Raw genomic sequence first — 26,673 nt, 5'->3', positions numbered from 1 at the left:
TTGGTGGTGCGGCTAATGAACAGCGGAGCAGGGCAGCTCTCTTCAGAGCGAGACAAAAAAACAAAACAAAAAAAAACCCCGCTGGAGAGCTTTTATGGTCAGTGATGAATAAGTAATTACAGCTGGAGTGGCCCCATTGAGAGCTGGGGACTGAGGAACAAACGGGGCGCGTGGGCTGCCAAATATGAAAATGGCTTCCTGTAAAAAAAACATTTTCTTTTGTCTGTCCTAAATTACAGCAGGATGCTCTCATAATCACGACTTAACATCCACTTATGGATTTCAAATCCCAACCAGGCATCTTTCTTTCCTTCTTTCTTTCTTTTTTTCTTTCTTTCTTTCTTTTGTTTTCCTCTGGAGGTGGACAAACAGGAGGGCATTTTAAAAAAAGCAACTGCTCTCGTGTTATTTATGGTTTTTCCACTTGAAAACTTTCTCCCATCTCTTAGAATTGTCAGCAACAAAGGCTTCAGCGTGGATAAAATTGTGAATATATAAGAAAGCACCTCAGAAGTGTGAGGTAAGGTGGAGGAAGTGTCATGCTGTGGGCCTGTTCCATAATAACCTGATTGTTAAAGCAGCATCATTAAAGGGGCAGTATTATGTGTTTTCCAGGCGCATATAGCCATTTTATAACACAATCAAGATACTATGTTAACCTCAGTTGTTATACAAAATGCTGTATACATCAAATATGACTTAAAGGGAACTTTACTTCCTAATTTAACGCCTTGAAATTGGGCCTCTGTCTGTAGAATGGCTCCTCTGTTAACCCTTTAACAGCGTTTTTACCAGCATTTCACTTAGCAGTAGCTCGTAAATGAGCACAGCAGATGTGCAGCTCCACCCGGTGTTTGCTAATTGTTGATGGCTAGTCTGAAGGAGCTGAGTGAGGGAGTGAGGCAGAAGCTTCGTTGTTCACTACATCCACCCCGGCGTTTTGCACAGCTGACTGGTTGCCATGGAGATTAAAGGATTTCTCAAACACGCTTGAGAGAATCAAGGCAACACGCCATGTATGTTTCTGATGAGGGAATAATATCAAAACAAGACGTAAAGCTTCGAAAAAGGCAATTTTACACAATACCGCCCCTTTAACACTGTGAAATAAAATAGTTTGAATCTACCAGAAGTTATAGATTCTTGCTGGGTGTTCTGACCTTCACCGCCCAGATGGACTGCTCCAGCGGGTGAAAGAGCTTGAAGCAGAAGCCGTCCTTCTTGGACGGCCTCTCGATGAGCTCGCAGGCGTTCAGCAGCACCGTTCCCACCCACTGGCCGTTTTTGTGAGTCTTGTATATGAGGAGGACGCCCGGCTTCAGCACACACCACAGCTTGGTCCAGCTCTTCAGCGTGCCTCGGATCTGCAGACGGAAACGTGTCAACCTGAAGCATTTTCCGCTTCGATGGAAAGACGGAGGGGACAAAAAAAAAAAAAAGGTGAGGCGGCCCCACCTTCAGCCAGTCGGCCATGACGATAACAGAAGGGTCTGTGATGGTGCTAAGCAGCTCCTTGGTTGCCCTCTTCTTTTCTTCTCTGTAGTTCTTCTTCTGCACCTGCAGAGAAAAAGAGATAAAACACGTTACATTTGATGCGTTTGTCGTTTGTTTCACACATTGTTGCACCGTGGCAAAATCTGAACTCGTGAGAACGAGTGTCGAATGTGACATACGAACAAACGATCCCTGATTATACGAGACACACCCTGAATGAAAGCGGACTTTTACAGGCAGCCTCTGAGAATTAGGATCCGGAAATGAGGGACTTAAGCTGCTTTAGAGCGTTCTCACCTTGAGGGACTCCTTCTTGGTGAGCTTTCCGCCAGACGCTGGCACATCCTTTTCTGAGCCATTGTACAGCTTGGTTTCAGACTTGGAAAAGAAAAAGAAAACACAACAGGTTTATCTAAGAAGACATCCCATCTGCCTCTCTACAGTTTCTGCAACTCCATAGAAAACTGGTCGGTTTCAGTAAGCTGTTCTGAAAAGGATGCACGTTTTTACATTTTCCTACAATAAAGGTCTAAATGCTATCTTGATTTTAGAACAAAATCATTCATAAAAAAGAATACATGAACACAAACGGAAAAAAACAACAGATGAATCATTTTAGCAGCTCTGCTTGTTTGAAAAGGAGTTAAAAGATGTTTCCTGTTTTTTTTTTTATTACCACTCCTTTATACTAATCTTCAACGTATCCTTAAAACAAAATATATGTGACAGTAAAAACTGTGTAAAATGACTGGCAACCTCAAATAAAGTGCGGTTTAAATCCCATTTCAGACATGAGATTGGAGTGAGAAGTTTATCTTCCTGTTGAATGAGCCTAAATATACAGCCAGAGCTACAGTGAAAAAGGCTTAAAATGGTCCAGTCAAAGTCCAGACCTACGTCTTTAAAAGAGTCTGAGGCAAAGCTTAAAGATTTATGTTCACAGACGAGCAACGAAAACATGCCACACTTTTCAAATATGTTTGGGTGAACTTCACCAAAATCTTTACTGGATTTTGAAATCACAACATTGCAAGAACAACAAAATCTTTTAGAGAATATTAATTCTAGTTTCTAGTGCAAATATCTCTGTGCACTTGAAATAAAACAAAACTAACTTACAAGTAACTTTGCAGTAAATTACAGGAGCTTTTTTTTAAATCAATAATTCCAAAAGACATTTTCCTCACGTAATAAGCGAAATAATCTAATACTTTTTTTTAATGAATATTCACTTGAAACAAGCTCCTACGTCTTGCTGAAAAATTACTGGCAAGTTATTTTGGTGTTACTTCAAATGTATTTGTTCTAGAAACCAGACTTTTGTGTTTCTGCAGTGAATGAAGCCCAGTGACATGCCTGTATTAACAATACACAGTTGTTAGTGCGCTGGATTTAAAAGGAGTCATTATTATTATTATTATTGACAGACAGCCACGTTTTATCTGAACATTGGTAAATATTTCATTCTGCACGTAAAAGCAGACGAACTAGAGCTGCTCAACGGTGTCGGTGTGTGATGCATGAGTCATCTCAGCTGGGTTTAATGCTGCTGATGCAAGACCGGAAAGCGAAATAGAGAAACAACAAAGCAATCCTTCCTCACATTTAATGATTCCCATTACAACGAAAACAGTAAAGAGCACAGTTTAGCGTTATGAGCCACCACGGCTCATGACGTGAGTTTTTGTCTTCTTACCTTGCTCTTTGATATGGAATTCGAATCCTCTTTCAACGGCAGAGGAAGAAGGTCCTCCTTTACTCTCTCGAAACCTGAAAAGAAAGTAAAGAACAAAGAAAATGTCAGCGCTCACTTTTCTGCAACTTGTCAAAATTCATCGGAAGACTCGGACTGATGTTGCGTTTCTAGAAATGCCAAACAGCGTCGGCAGAAACCGTGTCCTGAGGGAAACTTGACTTTCACTTCGGCGAATTCTCATTCCAGTTAGTGAGTTTCTAATCAATTCCCAAACCTGAACAACGGCCCTCCAGCTGAGAGCAGCGGCCGGCGACGGGGGACGCCTGGGCCTGTAAATATTTCATAGTTTCTTTCCCGTAACTCCGGGACTCTGCTGGGAGCACAGAGGAAGCCCTGCAGAGGCTCATTTTCAAATGTCAAGTTTGTTATATGGAACAGAGCCCAGAGGAGGAGTGATGTGCAGAAAATGATTCAAGAGACAAATCACTGGAGAATACATTCGTTTTCAGTAAAGTCACCAGATGCTGTGGGGAAAGATGCCGTCTTGGTTGAAGGCCGATGCACCAATATGTTGTCTGAATTAGACAATTTACCCTGAAGTGTAATCAGCAGGTCGACTCCCTGGCCTCAATTAGGAGGTTAAACATTCGGTCATTGATTTTTACTGTCTTGAAAACTAACAGTGACTTGATTAAAAGAACACTGAAGCAAACGTTGAAAGTACAAATAAATCATAAATCAGCAGAAATACTTCGAACTGTTGAAGACAGCAGTGGAAGGTTAATGATTTGGATGTGGTTTGCAGTTGAACAGGCAGAAAATATGGGTGGATGCACCGATCAATCGGCACAGATTTTCTTAATTTCAGGTGATTGGATATTGACCAATTCTTACCCGCTTGAGAATTTTTTATTTTTTCGAAAAAGTAACAAATCCAGCGACGTTTTTCTGTGTTATGAGTTATGAGACTTTGGCAACAGTGTTTTTTATTTTTTCATTTTTTTATTATTGGTATTGGCCAAAATCGGAATCAGTGCACTCCTAGTAGAAAGCCGAAGCAAGAACTTTGACAAAAGAAGCTAAAGTAAAAATGCTCTAAAGCATTTTTCTAAAGTGCACGCAAAAATGGTGAACGTTTTTTGGCAATTCTCTTACCAGGAACTTCTATTAACCTCAAACATTCTCTCCTTAGATTTTCTTAACAATAAGGATAAAGTCCTCATATTCATAAAACTTTAGTTCAGATCAGTTCTGTCTCTTCATTATTTACGAGGAATATGACAGATTTTGATAGAAAATGTACAGTTTTCAATACTTTTTAAACAAGTTTTAGTGTCAAAATCTTTTGACCAAAATCTACCAAAGACCTGAAAAAATAAATAAATGCTTGTTATTAAATACTATGTTACAGTACAACTTTGATTATGATTATGCTATTAAATTTGGGCTAAACTGACTTTATGTTTTAACTAGCAAACAAAAATATTACATGTAATCCAATAACCAAATTCAACCTGAGACGCCTAAAGATGCAACCTTCACTGTTAACCACATTATGCTTCCACGGCAACACATAACATGAAGACTTTATTGCTTTTTAACTGGTTATAAACTTTTAATAGTTTTATTAGGTTAGATTTTCTCAGACAGCATCTTCGATATGAAATTTTAAACTAATTAGCCCACCAGAACTACTCTCCTGACCTTTTGGATCTTTCTAGGAATTAAAAATGTCACCTTGGCTCGGTATCAAAGGCTAAGTGATACTGAATTGAGGAAGTATGAGGAAATCTCATACCAATTAAAAACTAGTAAGTCAATGAAAACACATTTCCTGGTTTTTATTTTCCATTTGACCAATTCCTCTAACCTCTGGGAAATACTCCAGCTGAGGAAGAATGACAGCTGCTGCAAGGATTTCCTAAGGGCAGAGTCTCCCAGTCTGAGAGCGAAACATGGCCTTCACGGCCTCTTTCTCCAAAATCAATACTTTGTGTTTTTTTTCCCTGCACATCAATGCCAAATCAACAAGAAACGGAGCATGACCTTCAACATTGCGATTGGCGTTTTCATCTTAGCATCAGCAGCAAATATTTTCAGCATAAACAGTCCTTTCTATCCAAAGCAGCATATCTGACGTGTTCGGACAAAAACGCCATGCAGTGTTTTTATCAGATAATCTACAAATTCACTTAATAAAAAAAAACATGTCTTTGCTTTCAGAATACAATGAGTTTAACAAATTTCAAATTGCGTCTTATTGAGAAATTTTTGTTCAATATGGAATTTGCCAGTCAGACCTCAAAAACGTAAAATGCAGGATTCGATCAATCAATGCAGGATTTCAGACACACGCATGTTATTAGGCCCCTTTTAAATGTCGTCAAAAACGTCCTAGTTGCATTTTAATGTTTATTCTTTCTGCACTGCGTTCTTTCTAGCACAAAAACACGTGTGTAGAATATAATTTGCTCTCCCCAGAAGTATTCAGTGCAGTTCCACCGAGGTATTTTGTAATCTAGTAAAAAAGTTAACGTATTATATATGCATTATTTTCTAGCAAGTCTAATTTTTGAGGGGTAATGGTCCATCCAGTCAACAGATGGAGAGACGGCAGGTAGGAAAGGTCCTTTTCTGCAAGGTAGTGCTTGGATCCCTGTGGTTCTAGTTTCATTTAAACCTTTACAGAGTAATTGCAATTTCTAATGGACACACAGCTAACAATGTTGGACGAGAATTCCTCAGTGTGTGCTCTATTCATCCTAAAAATGTTGCAACAAGTTGAGATCAGACTCTGGTCTTCCACACCAAACTCAATCACTCACGTTGTTATGGTAACTTGCTTTTGGTGACAGTAGGCAGCCATTTTGGAACAGAAAGAGGCATCCCCAAACAGTTCAACAAAGTAGGAAGGAGAAAATGATCACAACTAATGAAAAATAGCCCCATAATATAATGCGCTCAGAAACACAAGTGCCGTCTCCCTGGACAACCAAAACCAGACTCGTCTGCTGAGTCTACAGCACACCTGAGGTATGGAGGTATGTAGATACTGACACAGCTGAAAGTTGCAATTAGATAGCGAAAAATAAAACAATTTTTTGACTTTTGGGAACATCAATCTCAACAAAATGTCTAATTAAATCTTGAGAGAGACAAATTCATAACTGCTTGCACAACTGCATGCTTTAGGTGCCGAGTTTCATGTGCCTGTAGTCATGGGAGGGGTTGAACAACTGAATTCAACGATGTAGAAGACTGGCCCATCACTTCATGCTGTATGTACCACCAACTAACTGTTACGAAAAGGCACATTGCAAACCAAAATAAAAGCAAAACTCAAAAGTCATGTGGTATTAACCAATAATTGGATCCATGTCCAAGTAAATAGTCAAAGCAGGATTAATACAGCTCAGCCCGATTTGGTCCAACAAGATGTCCTATTCCCACCAAACATCTCCAACATATGGTGCAGAAATAAGAAAAGAAATTAAGTGAATGAAGCGTTAAAATGGTCGTGGGCTCTTTGTAAGAGAAAAATCAATTTTCCTTCAGATGGAGGGATATTTTAGGCATGGATGTCTGAATGGGAGAAGGTGCAGCAGGTTGTATTTCCATGGTGGCAGTTTTGCGTGGGTTGATCTATTAATATTTTTGGTGAGGCTAAGTTCATGCTGTATGTACCACCAACTAACTGTGACGAACAGGCACATTGCAAACCAAAATAAAAGCAAAACTCAAAAGTCATGTGGTATTAACCAATAATTGGATCCATGTCCAAGTAAATAGTCAAAGCAGGATTAATACAGCTCAGCCCGATTTCCCACGGGTCCAACAAGATGTCCTATTCCCACCAAACATCTCCAACATATGGTTCTGGATAGTAAATGAAAACAGGACAATCTAAAAAACAAAAACAGCAGGGCAACAACTACGGCTGAAACCAGACGTTTACAGAATAACAACAGAAAGAATAGGAAGCTAAAAAAAAAAAAGCCAGACCTTCATATCTGATGACAGTAAAGTGGAACTGTTTGGACATAATAAGCATTTTTGCATTTGGAGTGAAAAATGCAGGATGCTTGTTCCATCCTAACTCTGTGGTATGGGGGTCGCGGCTTCATGCTGTGGGGCCGTTTTGTATGTGCACTTCATGAAAACAAGTGGCATCATGAGAAGAACCATCTAGACAATGTGGCCAAGTCATTTTAGAAATGACGCCCCAGAACCAAAGTGAAATTGACATTTCAGTCTAAACCCTTTAGAAAACCTGTAGGTGTAAAGCGGATGAGAGGAGAATATAAGACAAGGGATTTTTCCAGACGCCAACAAGCTTCTGCGAGCTGCAGATGAGGAGAGATGTGGGAGTAAAACACAAAAGCAAAAAAAAAACAACCAGATGTGGAGCTCAAAAGACAAATCTAAAACAACAAGCACACAAGTGGGTTAGCCCAACCTGCCTGCTCCAGTTATTTCCTTCAGAGGCTCTTGGCGCTGCCGTCTGGTACCTGAATGTCAAAAATTAAGATAAATGGAGTCGGGGCTGCAGGAGGAGGAACACTATGACTCAGAGACGCTGTCTTAAAGTCTGAGAGATTTGTATGGCTGGAGGAGGTACTTTAGAGGAGGAAAGAAGCCGGCTTTTGGCCAAAATGGTCGCCAGAGTAAATCTACATGGCAGACATGGCAAACGCTTTCAACGCCTGCAACCGAGTCGGCCTTAAGAGCTGAGACTCAAAACGGCAAACACAAGAGGAAAGAGTTAGCAGAGTTACCATGTCATGCAGGAGAGTCATACATATTGAATCCGTCTGTGGCAACAAAAAAAGGTTTGTGCACAGTCAGCCTTTACTGGGTTTCACTAAAGTTAAAAATAGTCGTGGGGAAAGGTGGGACAGGGGACGCGTTCCCTCCTTAGGAGCGCTGTGCGGTTGCCAGCTGTCCGCCTCCGGTTCCGTGCTTTTTTTCACCAGGATGGACAAAAGCAAAGATCGCTGAAAGCCATTTTGCAAATGAATGGTAGGCTGATTTAATCCTTCGTTTACCGTCGGATTAAATGCACTTATAAAAAAACTAAATAAAAAAAGCGAGGATTAACACAGCACTTTCGTTGAGGAATGGCTGGAACCCGACGTAAAAGCCAACCGAAGAAGACGAGTTGTCCATTGCCGGCTTGCACAAGCTTATTTAACTCTAATACAAAACTATGAAGAGAATATGCAGCAAAATGGGAAGTTCCCATTTTTTTCCGATTCGGTAAACACATTCAAATGAACATATATAGCATATTCATGCTGCGAGAGTCAATGTTTGCTAGATTTAACTACTGTACAAATATGAACTTGATTTAGTTAAAATCCCAGTAAAAAAAAAATACAATTGGTAAATTAAACCTTAAAACAACTGAAAAGTCTTAGAGTTGACAAACTACAAGAGTTCTTGAGAGAGATGCTAGACCAATTCCTCCACAGACACAGATGAGAAGTTCTCATTTAAGCTGATTCTCCCAACGTCCTACTTAAAGTCACAACAACTTTAAATTCAATACGAGTGGCAATATGAGGGATGTGACAAAAAAACAGATAAAAAAGCCTCAATTCCCAAAGTTTTCCCCCCAATCAGCAGCAAGGTATGTCACTTTTCAGTATAGTTGCTTCAGATGGCAAAGAGGAGTTCACCCTGTTGGACTCATTATCAGCTTTACTACAGATTCATAAACATCATTAGTAGATTATAAATCTGGGAGGATTGCTGGACTTGTAGTAAAACATAGCGTTCTGAGAAAACTCTCCCCACCGTAGAGTAAATCCTGTAGTAGAAATCAGTCATGACCACAAGCTGAACTACTAAAAGGCTCTGCGGCGCCCCATGACCCGGGGAGCACACCCACCTGGAAGCGAGATGGGCGACAGCTCATTATAGCCCCCGAAGGAGGCGTTGCGGATGAGTTTGCGTCCGTCCGGGTGCGGCGGTCGAAGCGACGCCGTCCCGCCGCACGTGGAAAACCGCCGGCGGTTCAGCAGGCCCTCCTCCTTCATCATGGGGCCGGCACGGAGCTCCCTCACCAGGGGGGAGGAAAACAGAAGGGGGAGCGAGGGAAGGGACGAGGGGGAGGGAACGCTCTGGGGCGGAAGATTGGAGGGTGATCGGGAATCCAATTCCCTCTAGTGTGCGAGTGATGAGGCGGAGGAGCACAACACAAAAACACATACAGCCTTTGAATCAGTGCAGCCGACTGGCCCCCTCTCTGTCACACACACACTCTCTCTCCCTGCTATGAGAGGGGAGAGGCTGTAAGTACTTAATAAGGAATAAGCCGCACCCCGCCTACTCCCTGTGCTCCGGATGGGAGGGGAGCCGCATCCTGACTCGATGTGTTTCACGACTCGTCTTCCTCTGCTGCTGCATTTCTCCTCAGGAGTTTCTAATCAGCCCCTTTAGACGTAAAGGAACACTTCACTGCTTTCCCAGATGATTCATCTTATCTAAACATTGAACTAAGATGCCTGTTTTCTTTTTGTTTTTCTTCAATGGCGGCTGTAAAAGCGGAGCATCATTTTTTTTATTGTAATAGTAATCTGTCATATCACGGATATCGTGGATTCCTATCCGTGACGTTCTGTCCTGCTTTTTATCTTTGGAAAACAAAGCGAAGAAGACAGAGGATGATGAGAATGAGGCAGAATCAAAAGCTCCACGACCACTCTCACAGATTTAATTCCAGACTCAAAACTGAAAAATTTTATCTGGATATTTCTTCTTTTTTTTTATTCATACCTATATGATCATAAAACAATCCCCTATTTCTCTTCATTTTCCTTCCACGGAACTAGATCTACTTGTAACCTGCTGATGAGATGTTGTTTTGTCGTTTCTTTCTAGTTACTAGTTAGTTGGGCGTTTTATATCCAACCTATAAATCAACCAAGTTCTACGAAGGCTGCCCATCTCAGAGGATGAATCTGTGTTGCATCAACACGTCAGACATTATAGTAGAAAACCGATTTTATAGCTAGCAGCATTTTGCTAAGACAATTTGATATTACTAAGGTGAATCTATAAAAAACACAAAAGATAATCAAATTCAGTTAGGATTTTAGCTAAGGGTGCACCGATCCGCATTTTTCACTCCCACTACTAATACCGATATCTGAGTTTTAGTATCGGCTGATACCGATCCGATACCAAAAAACAGAGCCGATCTGACTTGATTTTTTATTTTATTTTATTTTTTTTAAACACACACATAAATGTACTGGATTGCAAATGTATTTGATAATTAAATACACCAATACCTTAAACGAGCATGGTCAAACATATAAAAACAACTTAAATTTGTTCGGTCAGTCAGTCGTCATTTAACAGATGATGTTAAATGAAGAATAAAGAAACAGAAACTGGTAAAAACAATAGGTTGACTACCTCAAATATACTGCAACAAACCTTCTTTCAAATGGTTCAGAAAGAGCAATTAGGATTTTTAAATATAACGTAAAATAAATAATAAAGTATAATGTGGCTCAAAGCAGAGAGCATAGAATTAGACTGGATAGATCTGCTCTTATGGATCGGGCACATTGTCACTGATACCTAATCTAGACGTTTTTAAAATATCGGGACCAACAATGACGTTCATGTTGGATCGGTGCATTTCTAGCTGTAGCTGCACAGACTTTATGGCAAAGTACTAACTCTGTAGCTAGCAGAATGTCACAAAGACACAATTTGATATTTAGTTGAATTTGTAAACAAAAAACCCAACAACAAAAACTCTACAGTTAATCCAGTTTAATTAGGACTTCAGAGAGCTACTTTCTAAAAATGTACAGATTTATACCCTCATTTAGATTTTGTTCTTCAGAAACTTAATTTTGTTGTATTCATTATTACCCAGACTTTGATGACGTGGGTTAAAAACGGCCAAGAAAGCACAGAATTAACAAGAATCTTACTGTATATGTAGTTGGTGGCGCTATTATCTTGATAAATAGCAGTGAAATGTTCCTAATGAGGGGTGTGTCCTTCTGTAATCCTAAAGGCCTGTAGCTGCTGTGAGGTCAGGGGTCATCGGGCAACACAATAACAAGCACAAAGCTCTGTTAAAGACAGAAGGAAGACAAACTATTTGCCTTTATCTGGGATGAGAAAAGCCTTGAACCTAATCTTCAAAACCCGATCTGTGAGGAAGAACATCTACAACGCCGCCATCTTCTTTCCAATCAGCTGACCTGCCCTGTTTATTGTTGTGACTTCAACCCATCTAAAAGCTCCGAGCGTCCCACTGGCCTTTTGTCAAGTCTCCGTCTGCGGAGACTGTTCATCAGAGACAGACTGTAGGAGTATAAACAAGCGTAATCCCCTCTAAAACTTCTGTGGCCGTGGCAACCGGCTGTTCGGCGCCTGAGAAACGCACAGCAATGGCCGTCTGACTCAAACATGCTTTAATTAAAACAGGTAATTGGATGTTGGGAACGAGTGAATCATTTCCCACAGCTAATTAACCTGCGAGGAGAGGAGGCGTCCATCGCTGCTGCGCCTAAAATTAGTCGGCATTTGGGTCATTTTTTTCCAAACTGGGTGCCCGTCTAACTGAAGAAAATATAATGAAATTCAGGTTTGAGGATTTTAGCAGCAACAGTGACATGTACATCAGAGTCAGTCTGTCACACGCAGAAAACACAACCAAAGCCTTAAAGGAGACACCAGGTAAGCCTGGGATTACCTCTGGAAAAAAAAAGGCTATTTAAATCATTGATCTATCGACCCCGTCTACTGTCTTTGAGTCAATGCAGCAACATTACTAACTTTAAAATCTGGTTTTAATGTTCCTTTCATCTTTCTTCTGTCCTTAAATCAGCCATTTCCAGGAAAATAGAAGGTATAAAACCACGACGCCAACACAAAAAACAAGTACTACTCTACCATACTATACCTCGGTTTTCTTCTGGCTAACAATCAAGAGAAACTCAAAAGAGTCCAAAGCTGAGGAGCAGACAGCAGCTTAACCTCCCATGTCACGCTATGGTCACTCCGAGTGCTCCAGCTGTCCGAGCGGTGCTCACAAAGCCGGACGGAGATGTCGTCCATCATGTCTTCCTGACCCGGTCAGCGTTCGGGTGGCCCGCCGGAGGAAGACAGGGAGGCTGCAGATCAGAGCCGCCCCCTCCGTGTAGCTGACCCGGTCTGACAGCGCCTAATCCCCGCAGCTGATCCTAAATCCAAACTGACCCCGCCTGTTCCCTTCGCTTTTCGTCTCCCTCCGTTACGTTTTCTTTCAAATGGAAACGCGCGAAACTTTTCTGCGTTTTTTTCCCACATTACGACTAGGCCTGTCAGAAATTTTGACGGATGATAAATTGTCCCGGTAATTATTGCGATGAATGATGAAATCGTCATTTTGACCCAATTTACAAGAAATAAGTTGAACATCTCAAAGACTAATAAACCTGAATTTTGTAAAGAACACTTGACAGTGGAACTGGAAGATTATTTTAAAGATCAAAACAATAATGTTTAACAACCTTAAACCATAAAAAAAATAAAATTAAAAAGGAATCAAAATCACTTACAATCGAAACCATGAATAAAACGGATTATTACCTTTCAGCAAACAAAATTGCCCTGGATTACTACACTAAAGCTTACTCTAATTTTCATTTTCTTGCTAGTTTGGTTTTTTCTCGTCTCTCTTTTTCTTTCTCCTCAAAGATACTTGGATGTTAGAAGTTACGTTTTGTTTTGTTTTGGTAGAAATACAGTATTATTGAACTGAACTGGAACTGAATGGTTTACATCAGTTCACATTCATGCGTCAAAATGATCCAGTCAAAGGCTGTAAATCTAATGAGAAGTCTCTGCAGTGAAAGCTGCCCCCGCAAAGTACTTAATCAACCCAACGCCACACTTTTCAGATTGTCGTCCCACATCAAATCCAGATTAAACCTTCTATGGCTTGTGGCTGTAAGGTGAGGAAATGACAAAACGTTCAAGGTGCAATAAGTGCGTAAGACCTGGAGTCGATTGTTTTCCGACTCCAGACTGCTGATCCTCAAGAGTCGGCGCCCACGGCTGAAGACGTCTCGTCAAAACGGCTCCTCACTGAGTCATAAAGCAGAGGCAACGTCGTTTCTGTGCATGTGCGATAGGAAATCACTGAGACGAAGCCGACGCACCAAGAAAGCAGCAGCATCTTTAAATATTTAAACACTGACATTAATGCATGATTCTTCGGAGAGGATTCCAGAAGTCAGAGATCTTGGTGAGAAAGAGTCGCGGAGGGATTTTTACAAACGCAAACAAGATGAAATATGGAAGAAATGCATATAAATATGAGAATAAGTGGAGCTTCGATGTCTGGAGATGACTCTGTGTATTTAATATGCTAAACCTTCATACTTGTACTTGACTCTGCTGAAACAACCACTCATCTTCACACCTCAGCTGTGAATGTTCCCTCACAGCTCCGGCTGGATTTGAGTAATCTTACATCACCGCGATGCGTCTCGCTGTACGGACAAACTAAAGGATTGTGGGGGTCGGAGCGAGAGGAAAATGAAAAATTTTTTAAAATTATTTTTTAACTCAAGCTGTGATCGAGACGGTTGTTCTGGACCGCAGCTTTGATTTTTCTCCGACAGATCAAGACCAGTGCCATTAGTGGCTCTGACATCAGTATTGTTTGGGCTGAAAATCTGTTGCCATGGATACCTATTTTGGTCCTGAAGGAGTTGAGGGTCAGAGGAGGTTTTCGCGAGTCATTGTGAAAACAAACCAAGGCAGTTTGGATGATGCTGCAGAATATTAAGGTGCATCCTTAGGAAAATATTCAAGATTTTTAAAAAATCTGGATCATAACTGATAACAATACGCTGGACATCGAAGTTACGCTTGCCAAGTTGAAACCAGAAACTTCAATCTATATGGTTTTAAAATAATAACTTCACAACACAGATATTACTTTGGTCCATTTCCTCTTCTCATAGAAGAATGTTGAGAATGTTTCAAAATGTTTGATGTTAGACTAAGGGGAATTTCTCTTCCAATTCTGAATTATGCACTATTTTGGGTCAGTAACTTAAAAATATAAATGAATAAAAAATTCAAGGTGACTGAATGCAGATTTAGATTTGTGTCATAGTAGCTCCCTCTTGTGGTATGATCACACCTTTAAACATACATATGTTTTCTAAAGCCACTAACAAATGAAATTAAGCTCTAACATTATGACGTTATTTTATACCTCCTAAAACCTAATCAACATGGAATCACTAAATTGGACAACCATTCTTTCCCGCCTCCATTATCAGGAGAGACTTAATTACTAAGACAATGAAGAACTGATCAAAAGAAAGAGAAATCAATGGAGTTTTGTCAAGATGATGCACTGTAATGTAGCTTTAAGGTAACCGAGCAACCACCCTCAGGAAGCTCTTCAATCCATAATCCTATCAGGGATTAACAGAAACTCCAATTTCATCAAGAAGACCTGAATGAATCTTGAACGCGTATTCTTTAGAAAGCCACAAGAGGGCGCACTGACACTGCAATGAGATGAATGAGTGGTTACGTAAGACTTCAGTGAAATCTACTCTATTTTGTTCCACAGCTAGACTTTTATCTGGTGTGGGAAAAAATACAGAACAACATTAATCTAATGAAAAGAGATACATTTGTACTTTTTAGGGTAGCATCAGTGCTAATGGATAAGGCGCTAAAATTAGCTCCATCCTACTTAAAAGGCCTTAAATGAACTCATTCCTACAGGCTTTTAACTGATGACTGTGATTATGCACCCAGATTGTTAGATCTTCATTGCTTTGAATTGATTTCAATATGATCCTCAAAGTAAAACAACAAACGTAAGAAAAAAAAGAAGAAAAAAGAAGCAAGATTAAGAAAAACTAAATTCCTGCATGCAAGCGCTGAACACACAGTGAGGAAAAGACAAGGTTTTTATCACCTCATAAACTCCGTAGCTCAGGCGTACTCTGTGGGCCACGCTGCTGCTGCTGCTCAATCCAGACTAAGACAGCTAATCTGATTAATCTACAAATGATAAATGTTTACTGCTTTAATCAGGAGGAAGGCTGCAGAAGTTGAGCAGTTTTATGCTGCTGCCCATGTAGCCTATACAGCTTGTCCTTATTTGCATTTACTCTACAGTCTTATTTTTATTTCTACATTGTGCTTCAATTTATCTTCAACTTGCTGTAGCTATTAACTTTCTATTCTATTAATAAATACATAATCAATATTTGAGATACGAGCTTCAGAATGAAGGTTTCTACAACAATTGTAAACAAACTGACACAAACAGAGCTCAGCAGTAAGCGCTAAATTATTTAATGCTACCTTATGTTAAAAAAAAAAAAAAACTTTATGTGTATACAAAAGTATTCATACTCTCTGAACATTTTTACATTTAATAGGTAAATGATGACTTTAGCAAGGCACTGCAATTTCGAGACCAAAGATGGCTTTTAAAAAACCAGGTTCAAGCATGAACATTATTTTCCTACCCAGGTTAAGGTCGACAAAAGCTACAACAAAGTCGGCAGAGTCGGGCCTGGAGTGTTAAAGTGTGCATCCCACACTCAAACAAGGCGGTTCGACTGAACCAAAGGGATGAAGCGTAGTTTGCCACGGAGCAATAATGTGAATATAGTGTGTATTCTTTACAACAGAAAAAAAGTGAATGAACCTCCATGTTTTGCACAACTGCAGAGCAAACAGTGGGTCTTACTGTGGGTGTAGCTGACCCCAGGGCTGAGGTTAGAGGGCGTGGCTATGTGCTCCCTGGTGGGCGTTTGAAGGCCCGCCTCCTTCTCTTTCTCCTTCTCCTTGTCACGCTCCTTCGCCTGGCGTTGGCTCATCCTGCCTGGGGTCAGAAAGATGGGGTCATCGCTGGACGTTAGAGCACCTACAGGTGGACACAGAAAATGAGATGAAAACAGGAGATTAGGCCATCTCTTGCTTCAGAGAGGATCCACAAAGGGCCCTCTCGTGGAGCACCAGTTCGGTGCGTCCCTCCCGTTTCATAACCCCTTTTTGATAACTTACATAACATTCGGTTTTATCTACGCCTTATGACTGGAAAATATGTTTCATAGGAGTTGATAAGCTGCATATATGAGCCTGTCCCTTATCACTGCACCATGTTTACCTCAGGCTAATGGAACTAGCATGCATGTTATTGCTTAGGAAAAGGGAAACCATTTTACGGTGAGCACCTGCAATAGTGTTGAACTGCCAGATTAAGGTGTCTGGCAGATGATGAATATTAAAACAGATGCAGATTGCTCGTGTATTAGTGTCGTGGGTTAAGAGCTCAATTAATCAAATAGATGCTTGAAGCTAGATCTGAACGCCACAGATTGTTGTTCTTTTTTTGAGCTTGCAAACCTTTTCTAATTTCTAATTATACAATTTTCTTCTAAAATAAAAAATGTATTAGAAACAAATCACTTTGAAGGCTCCAAGCATGCAAGACCAAGCTCCACAACCATTTTATATCAGTGTTAGCTGATGTAATGAGAAAAGAGAAACTTTGGCTTATTTACTGGGAAGACTGAACTGATAAAGGTTTCAGAGGTGTTTTTCTTCTCCTTTCCACCAGGTTTGATTTAGGGACAGAGGTACTGAGAGAAACGTCCTGCAGGAGGGAGCTGGATGGGAGATGTCGTGTACGTGATTGAAGAAGATATTACAGAGGATTGTTTGTGTTAAGTTTCACTTCTTCCCTTTTCTTCCTTCTCTTCTTCTCTTTCTAGCCTGATCTCTGAGGATATTTTATCATTGTAGAATAAAATATCTAAAGACAAATGCGCATTTCTCTGACTGAATCAGTGTTCCACTGAATACCGAAGGAATGTTTTTATCACACTGATAACCCGGATTATCCAAACTGAACCAGAATTTTTAGTTAAACGTAAATCTATTCACAAGTATACCTCATTCTTCCTATGGAAGACAGAATTGAACTGTTATAAAAGTTGTTTCAAAAGCACTGTGACAGAGTAGTTAAAAGGGCAGTATTATGTGTTTTCCAGCAACATAGTGCCATTTCATATTTATTTTATTAAGTACCTATGTTAACTATAATTATATGTATCAAATCTGACTTAAAGGAAACTTTACTTTATAATTTAACACCTTGAAATTGTGTCTTTGTCTCTTTAAAAACTCCTGCTCTTTTTGAAACTAAATCTTCAGGAAATCATCACTACATGGCTCCTCCATTAACCTTTTAGCAATGTTTTTACCAGCGTTTCACTGAGAAGTAGTTTCTAAAATGAGCGCAGCAGATCCCCAGTTCTACCAGGTGTTTGCTAATTGCTGCTGACTAGTCTGAAGGAGCTTAGTGGGGGAGTCTCTGGGGAGGGCTGCCTGGAAACTGCAGCTTCTGTGCAGTTTCCTGCCTCAAAGCTCATCTCAAAGCTCTTCAGTCCCACCAGACGTAATGCAAAGCTGAATGGTTGCCATGGAGATTGAAGGATTTCTCAGACACACATGAACGAATCAAGGCAAGACTCCAGGTATGTTTTTGATGAGGGAATAACATTATAACATGATGTGAAGCTCAAAAAAGTCAATTTCTACATAATACTGCCCCTTTACGTTTTGCGTTGTACTGCCAGTTAGGTGGATGAAAGAAAAAATGGTATGAAACCTTTTCCTTGCTAACAAGAACAATAAATTTAGTTCTTGGAAATTTATCAGGTTGTACTCAACCACCTAAAGGTCACAGTGTGGAATCTAAAAGGGCACCATCCATCACTGTAATGGAGGAAACACGTTTTCATTAGTCCTGAGGACTCGGTTTAATTGGGCAGAGAATGGTGAACATTTTCACCTCTTGATTTGCCTTGATTTACTTTGACCAAAGTTCCTGGACGTAAACAAAAAGATGACAGAAATGAAGTGAGAACACGGTGGTTCCCGGACACCGAACGAGGATTTCAAAGTTTTCAGATCGCGCATATGTTTATAAAAATTACATGTACGAGGTGAATGTTCATGACTTTGGCTTTCCTTGTAACGCTTTCTTACTGTAAGTGAGGGAGACTCTCGTTACCACAGAGTTTGCTTGTTTGATTCACAGAGTTCAGATGATTTATGACTTTGTCTAAACAAAGTGAAAATAAAGTGGACCAAACATCTCTAGCATAAAATACCCTTTAAGTACAGTAGGCAAACTAACTAGAAAATTCCTGAAGAAATTTAACTGGGGCCTGCCAAAGTGTGCCCGTCGGTTTGGACCCAGCGTTGTGATGCTAAGAATTAGCATCAATGCTAAAGAAAGCTGCAATGTAATCAATAGCATGTGGAGAATCACAAGAATGTTAAGTAAGCTGGACATGCAACATTCAGTATGATAAAGTAAGTGTATTAGCTAAAATGAGCAAATATGCTAATGTAAGCATAAATACTTTCAGTAGCATGTGGGGTATCATTAGAATGTTTACTGTCATTTACTTACTCCATTAAGTATACTAAACATGGCTAATAAGTCTGAAAAATAGAAAATAGCTTATTTAAGCTGAAAGGCTAATGCTAATCAACTAAAGGCAGTTCCCTAGGATAAACAGATAATGCAGAATGATATCACTGCACCTCATGTGCACTGTCCAGAGGGCATTTTGAGGCTTTTATTTTGAAATTTGCAGTAAGCTTCATATTAAATGCCCACACTAATCCAATGTAAGTGCTTTGGATAAACCAGTCACATAAAGCCAAAAGAGCAATTACATGATGTAAAAATTTGGCTTTTATTTTGAAATTTTTGTTAAGCTTCATTTGAAAGGGTCAAAGTTATCCCATGTGTAACAGTCATTGGATTAAATCAGTCATATAACGCTCAAAAAAGCAATAACCTGATGTAAAAATTTTCAAGGGCTTTTATTTTGAAATTTTCAGTAAGCTTCATTTCAAAGGGCTAGACTCATCCCATGTGTAACAGTGACAGGGTTAAATTAGTTATATACAGCCCATAGCAGCAAGTTTTTCTAAAGGCCAGCTCAGTCCTCTGTTTTAACTGAACTACTAGTTAGAACTACAGTGATGCGATTTGTAGTCCTCAGCAGCTCTCCCTGCTCTGGGTTCCGTTGCACATGGTAAATAATCCTCTCTGCCAGCTGTGAGTGAGACATCCAGGGGAGACAATTCTCTGTTTGAGCCAGCCAGTTTGACTAAAAAAGCATTGCAAAAACTGTTTCCGTCGGGAACCGTAATACATATTCAAAACCGTTTGAAGCATATGAGAGGGCTATTTGTCGTCTCACATAGTCCCGCCATTCATATCTCTACCTCACTCACAGTATTAACAGCGATGAGATAAAAAAGTGTGTGCCAAGGTCTGAAATTTTCAGAAATACATGGAAGTGAATCAGTGATACCCTGGGCATGACTTTGCTCTGAAGCACCTGAGAGAAAACTTAGATAATTTTTTGAAACATTTGACTGGAGCAGGCACAGCGTATCAATGTCATGACCAAGTTTCATACCAATCATGCAATATTTGTGAGCGTGAGGGCGAGTTAAAAAAGATTTGGGGTCAAAATGTCACTCTGACTCTCACTCTAGCGAGCTGCTTCACACTCTGATTTTTCCAAAATCAAAACTTTGGGTCGCTTAGAAAGAAGTTGTGGACAAACCATAATACATATTTGCCTTGTCTTCACTTTAAAAGAGATTCCTGGACGTATCTACAAAATGAAGTTTGAATGGCGTTTCTACATGAAGTTATGACGACACAGAAAATCCTCAAAATAGGGTATTTTCAGGATTTACTGGTTTGCCTCATCCTTGAATGAGAGACTTGCACCTGGTGAGCTCGTTAGTGATTTTAAGTCGTTTTTTGCTTACGCGCCATGGTAACTCCAAATCCCACCAAAAATAATAGCACACCTCCGGGATCGAGCCGACGTTTGATACCACTTTTGTGGGTGGGCTCCGAGCCGCATTCCGGTTGACGGAAGAAGAAGTTAAGAATAATAATAAAGAGACATTCTATTGGGTGTAGAACAATAGGTGCCTGCCATGCAATGCATGGAGGCAGTGACTGACTTGCTTCGCAAGTCAGCCACTGCTCTCCTTATGCATTGCTATGGGCAGGCCCCAATTAATAGCGTGTGTAAAGCAGCAGAATGCAGGCTAGCTACCTAACCATATATACAGACTAATTAACTAGCCAAAAATAGCTTCTTATGCTTCTCATCAATAGATTATGTTATTCTGTTTTAAAATTTTGTGTGAAAACCATGACATGGTGAATGTAAAGGAATTTTAATGACGATTCAAATAAAAATAAGAATCTACTATCGACCCATTACAAATCCCAACTTTACCATGTTGGTATGGTGAAACTAAATTTCACATAAAGGATATTTAAATAAAAGGTGCAAGTAATAACAACGTTCAATACTTCCTTTCAATAAAGGAATTGTGCATGAAGAAATGTAAAAAAGTGAAAAAATATACATGTCCTTACAAAAAAAAAAAAACAGCCAAATAGATTTCTGCAAGCTGAAGTCAATAGCAGCAAAGGAAAGGCATAAACAACAACATAATTCTTTCACAGAAAAAGTTAGAAAAATGAGTGAATTACTTTAGGACTCTCATCTCTAAAGTTTAACATTTCCCTCTCTTCTTCTGGCTCTAAATATCAGCCCTGAACTGGCTGCTGTCTGTGTAAACTGCCCAAAGCCCTTCCCCTGAAAGGTCGCTGGCTTACCAGAGGCGGTAGGATGCTCTCTCAACTCTGCATGGTGCTTGTGAGGGGGGAAGAGGTGGAGACAGAACAAGAAAAGTAAAAGAGGAGGAAGGGCAGGAAAGAGTTGCGGGGATTGAAAAAGTGACATGGGGAGGAAGGGTTGTAGATGAAGATTAAATGAGGGGAGAGGACGGAGATGGGTTTGTGTCCACCATGCGTTGTTGTGTTGGCCAGATGTTGGCAGGTTTGCGTGCAGCGGGGTTGGCAGCATCAGCAACAGCAAGTGAGGATGCGGCCACATGGGACGACAACAAGTGACATTAATCCCCCCAAAAAAGAAGACAAAGAGACAAAAACAAAAGGAAAAACAGACATTAGTTGGACTAAAATGTTTATGAGACAACTTAAAACAACAGAAGCAGAACATTAAAAAAAATAAATAATGGCCTAGGAGGGTACAACGGTGGATTATGTTCAAAAAAATAAAAGATGAAGAAATTAACAGAGCAAACAAAAGAGACATAAACTCAGTAGCTGCTAAGAATGCACTTTTATTTTGATTTACCACCCTGTCAGGCTCAACTGGATTTTTTAAAACATATGAAATAAGAAAATACATTTTCATTATTTGAACAGCTCAAAAGTAAAAAAAATAAAAATATAACAGATTCTCAGTTAGATTTGTCAATTATGACATGACTATATGTTTTTATGGTTATACATATTAATTACTTCATCTTAAAATAAGAGAAACAGTTATTGTTACCAGCTTAGATCAGTCACCTTCTGTAAAGCATGTTCAACCCTGACAGTGAAATTAGTTTCTATTACCACAAGGAGGCAGTGTTGTACCAAGTGGTTTGCTGCAAAGCAGTGAAGAAGACGACACAGCATTTTAGCTAACAGAGAGACGGGAGTTAATATTAACACATCAACTTGTACAGCCAACCCCATGAAAAAATAAAACTAGCATTATGATAATTACTGTGTGTGAGAAATAAACAAAAAAGTTAAGATAAATAAAAGAAAATTTAGGAATTACAACCTCTAGATGTGCGGTTTGCATAGTGAAGATTAAAGGAATAAATCAATTCTCCATCTCGGACTGAAATATCTCAATTGGAAAGGACAGTTGGATGTGATGCAGCATGGAGCCTTTCCTGTTTGCAGTTCAGCATTCATGGATTTATCTAGTCATGATTATTTCAGTGGAAAACTTGCTTATTTGCAATTTTTTTCTAAAATATTTGAAAATTCAGTCTGGAAATCTGAAACACCTAGACATAATGCCAGGTGCATTGGCGATTGCAAAGCAGCCAATCCTGAAGCACCGTTTATTTTCCTTGTGGCTGATTGGCTGTTTCCCCCCCAAGAGTGGAGATAAGACAGTCTGTGGAAGTTAGTTTCTGTGATAGGGCTAAGACGGTTTCCACTGAGCTTAATAATGCTTTAATGTATATTTGGTTTTAGTATTTGCAGGGTTTAGCTAATCTCGAGTGGCTGTGGATTGGTTTCCATTTCAATATATATAATTATTGGAATTCCATTCATATAGATTCAAGTGACCTAGATGTGTACTTTAAAGTGGCATCAAAACTGTGTGTCAAGCGCAATTGATATCAGCAAAATACTATTCAACAATGTTAAGATTTCTTGGTGTATTATTCTACAATATGGGACAGTCAGAGTTGGCTGTTTATCTCATTTGTGTTGTTGATGGATTCCTTTCACAGTTGCTACCATCACATTTGTGGTGGAAGACGCTAACATAAGTAGCTCAATATGGTAGAAGCCATGGAAAACAATTGCACCCATGTTTGTTCCAAGAAAGGGAAAACAAAATTGCAAAAAGCTGTTGAGTTGGAACCCTGACATTTTCTAGCTGAGGAAGAAACAAAAAAGAGAGACAACACTAAGAGCTGCTTGCAACAATAAGAGGAAGGGATTAGCCAACAGTCACTGAACGTCAGAGGTCGATTAACAAACCTTAATCTCAGCTCATCTGATCGTCATGCGGTTGGAAAGTACAGTAATACCTGGACACTGTTTCTGCCTTCCAAAACATTCCCTTCCAATCCTGAGACAGTACCATTAGTTGGCTTTGTGTCTGAGATGCCTAAATAGTTCTGGGTACACAGTTGAAGGCAAAAAATCTTCAGCTGTTGTAGTCTGAATAATACCACGGCTTTCCGTGATCACAGCCGGAGTCTAATCCTATAATAACACTATTCTTACTCAGTCAATTTCTCTAAGTTGGTTCAATAAGACGTCAACTAAAAATAACCCCAGTTGCTTTACTTGATTGACTAAAGGGCCAGGCTGGAAGAAAAAAAAAAGTGTTAGTTGTCAGAGCTTATTACCACATATGCATACGAGGAAGCAGAGGTGACACAACGTCTGGCAGGACGACAAAGGTTTGGTGAAAAAAGATGTAATGATAGAGCTGGTAAACACTGACTCAATGGAAAGAGAATCCATTGATGGATTACAGCGTTTGGTGAGATAATACTAGAGATTTTATTATCAAAAAACTGACAAGCAACGAGTGGCATCCAGTGGTGAAGCTCCAATCAGAAGCCTTTTACAACTGGGAATAGTTAAATAGTCCTTAGAATTACATTTACAGCTTGCTTGTGGAAATTATACAGTATTATGTATGACTGTAATAATGAGATTAATATAATGTGCTTTAAGCTCTTTAACATACATCCTAAACATTTTAGTGGCCATTTTTAGTGGCCACAAAAAAACAGACAGAGTAATGAAAGTAAATGTGATCACCTTTGCACTAGCTGCTGATACACCAACATTTTCATGGGTGCAGTTTCTCCTTTACAGCTTAGGATGCGAAACAGCACATCTAAGATAAGGCCTGTGAGTGAAGCATTCAAGGTTGTTGGTTAACATGACCACACATGAGCTGGTAGTACTCTAAAGATAGCAGCTGTAAACAGATGGCCTTGGTGTGTTTGATCAGTGCAAAGAGAAGCCAGGTGTGTGCAAAGGAACTACAGTTTGCCTTTAAAACACAATGCATGTAGCACTTGAAGCCATGAAAGAAAATGCATTTAAATCAGTCAACAAAACCTTTACTTGGCAGAATCACTCTTGTTAAAATGTGCCCGCCTTCATAAGCCCATGGTTTAAGAATGAGTGCTTTGAACAAGATGCAGTTTGACTGTGAACAGGTTCTGCATCAGGAAGATTATATACATGAAAGTTGACATTTTTCTGAGGGAATCGGTTCTATTCTCCTTTTATTGGTTTCAGACATTAAACAGCAGCCCTGCTGTTGTTGATAAGTAATGAACAGTGACTGTAAGCTTGACTGCTCAATGTAAAATTTGCATATTTGCTTGGACACAGAAAGAAGAAAAAGAGGGAAGGACAATGGCGCACAACAATGACAATGACTTAATAATGAGTGTTCAATCACTTAGAGTAAACAGTTTAGATTATTTATGTTCCAATCGGGGTTGTTTGTCCCAGATGCCCATTCAAAAACTGACATTTGCAAATACTGAGTTGTTGTTTCAATACAGTTCGTCAGTAGCACATGGTCTTGCAACTTTGTACAACTTTACTCACTTGACGTTCAGAACACTGCAGTCTTTACCTGAAATAGAAACTAAATATGTGGTTCCTCAGGGTTCTATTTTCGGGCCCCTTTTCTTTAACGTCAATATAATCATCCTAGCTCAGACAACAGAACACTGCAACATACTCTCAACATGCACGTGCTGAGAACAAACTTTTCACATCTGTGAACACATTACAATAGTTGCTCCACTCAGTCAGTGTCCAAAACCAGTGATTGTCTAATCACGGGTCTGATTATCCACGACTTTAATGCAGTTAGGACAGATATGATTCTTTCTGGTCTAAATGATTTAGCAAAATGTAATTAATTCCAATAAAAAAAAAAAAAAAAAAGACAAACAACATAAATTAGAAAACAATATAAACAGCAATAAGGGTTATGAACAAAAATAGGACCTAATCTTCTATTGTATCACATCCTGTGTCCCTGGAAGCCTCGAACCGTCTGCAGAATGAACAGCCTAAAACACAGGCTGCTCTTTCTTCCTATGAAAAGATGGGGACTGCTAACGGGGGATAAAGCGCTGTGACATATTACATAACGTTTGAACATCACTTGCAGCCCATTTTTGACCCAGTTTCCTTTTCAGCAACAGAGAGAGGAGGAGGACGTAAAAAAACAAAACAACAACAGGTTATTTTTGTACTATATCTAAAGGGCAGGTTGAAATTCAGACATGTTATGAGGTTAAAACTGATCTAATATTCTCCCGAGTCAGAACAGCTAGATCCATTATTAAGGAACTGACAGTAAAGTGGTGAGTTCATGGCTAAAGCCTGAGTCCAAGCAGGCAGAGAGCTACAGCATGAGATGGAAAACCTGGACTCTGTCCAAATGGCCGGAAGGAACATATTGGTTTATAGAGTGCAGAAGGTATGATCTGAAGAAATGCCTGAGTCAAGACTGATGGAATTTGCTGCTGTCCAATATGATGAGTCTCACAATTCCAATCCGAAAATTTATGTGGCAATAACAGAGGAGATACAATGTGTTTGACCTCATTACTATGATCCAAAGTAGCTAAAGAGTTATGATGAGCAAGGGGAGCCGCTATTAAACATGTGATTTCATGTTTGGCTGATGAAATCACACCAAACATTTTCAGTGTACTTGTTACAATTTGGCACTTCAATAAAATATACTGATCCGACTTTGTGGAAATGTTCTCTTTGTTCTGTTGGTCATTTCTGTTGAGATATTAAGAACAACACATAGCGGATTAGTTTTTTTTATTTCATCAGGGAGGCTAGAAATTCTGCCCTTAGCTGTAATTTGAAAGATATCAAAGTATAAAGGTTACCCAAAGATCATACATCCAGTCCCCAGACAAGGTGCTTTTTCAATACTTTATTGACACGAGGGGCCCATTTGTAATTTGTAATTTCACACTTGGCAGTCCGGTAGACTGATTAATTAGGAACCAAAATTGCAACATGTTTAGCTGTTGTGGCTAATTTAGAAACTCTGCTTTGCCAAATGATCCAAATTAATTGAAAAACCAGCTCCCCTCCTTGCCTGTGGTGGTGCTGCACTAGGAACCACTGAAGGAATCGACACAAAAACCTCAGAAAAAGAAGCAAGCGCAACTCCCTTCTTCACAACATATAAACAAAAATGGAGTAACATCAGATTTTAGCTGTTGTAAAAAAATTTCTTTGGTGTTTGGTAAGAGACCACTTGAACCAAACTTAAGTTTGTAGATGGACAAAAGTTTCCTTTTTGATTGTGCATTCACGAACCAGACTTTCTAGACAAACGGACAAGAGTTCGATTAAAATGGACTAAACAGGGCTGGTGTGAATGCAACCAAATTCTGTTGTGGGGCATTGGTAGGGGCAATGGTGATAGATTGTCTGCAGCATCTCATTAGACAGCAGTTTTTCAACATGATCCAAAAGGTTCAAGTTAGACAATGGCCTGGTGGTTAAATGGGCCTCACACTAAGTGGTGTCTCAGTTTCATCACAGCAGGAGACAAGGGGCTCAGGAAGAGAGCAGAGGTGAGGTGGTGAAAAGGGTGAAAGCAGTGTTTAAGAGCCTAACTAAAGCTCTGTTCGTACACTGCACACAACATTTAGAAGCAGGAAATATGTACTAATAGATATTAAGACAAACAGAATGGTAGATTGTTTTAGTGAAATTCTCAGTTGGAAAAGCAATGTAAGATTTTTAA

General features: G+C 39.6%; 1 protein-coding gene across 6 annotated transcripts in view; it reads right to left on the bottom strand.

The window, feature by feature from the left end:
* The window catches only part of osbpl8 (oxysterol binding protein-like 8), a 103,406-nt gene that overhangs the window by 13,814 nt on the left and 62,919 nt on the right, over positions 1-26,673 (bottom strand). For 4 of the 6 annotated variants that reach the window (XM_044107643.1, XM_044107645.1, XM_044107644.1 and 1 more), the window contains 6 exons: positions 20,922-20,958; positions 15,933-16,109; positions 3,191-3,264; positions 1,792-1,872; positions 1,456-1,557; positions 1,161-1,364 (listed from right to left, as the gene is read on the bottom strand). In XM_044107643.1, coding sequence (XP_043963578.1) covers positions 1,161-1,364; positions 1,456-1,557; positions 1,792-1,872; positions 3,191-3,264; positions 15,933-16,109; positions 20,922-20,958 — 675 coding nt within the window. Of the gene's footprint in view, positions 1-1,160; positions 1,365-1,455; positions 1,558-1,791; positions 1,873-3,190; positions 3,265-9,080; positions 9,877-15,932; positions 16,110-20,921; positions 20,959-26,673 lie in introns of those variants that run through there. The other 2 variants (XM_044107646.1, XM_044107648.1) reach the window with 2 other exon arrangements.

Source organism: Gambusia affinis, linkage group LG23 (genome assembly GCF_019740435.1).
Source record: "Gambusia affinis linkage group LG23, SWU_Gaff_1.0, whole genome shotgun sequence".
NCBI lineage: Eukaryota > Metazoa > Chordata > Actinopteri > Cyprinodontiformes > Poeciliidae > Gambusia > Gambusia affinis.
The sequence above is the reverse complement of the archived record's forward strand: the minus strand, read 5'-3'. Positions and strand labels throughout refer to the sequence as shown.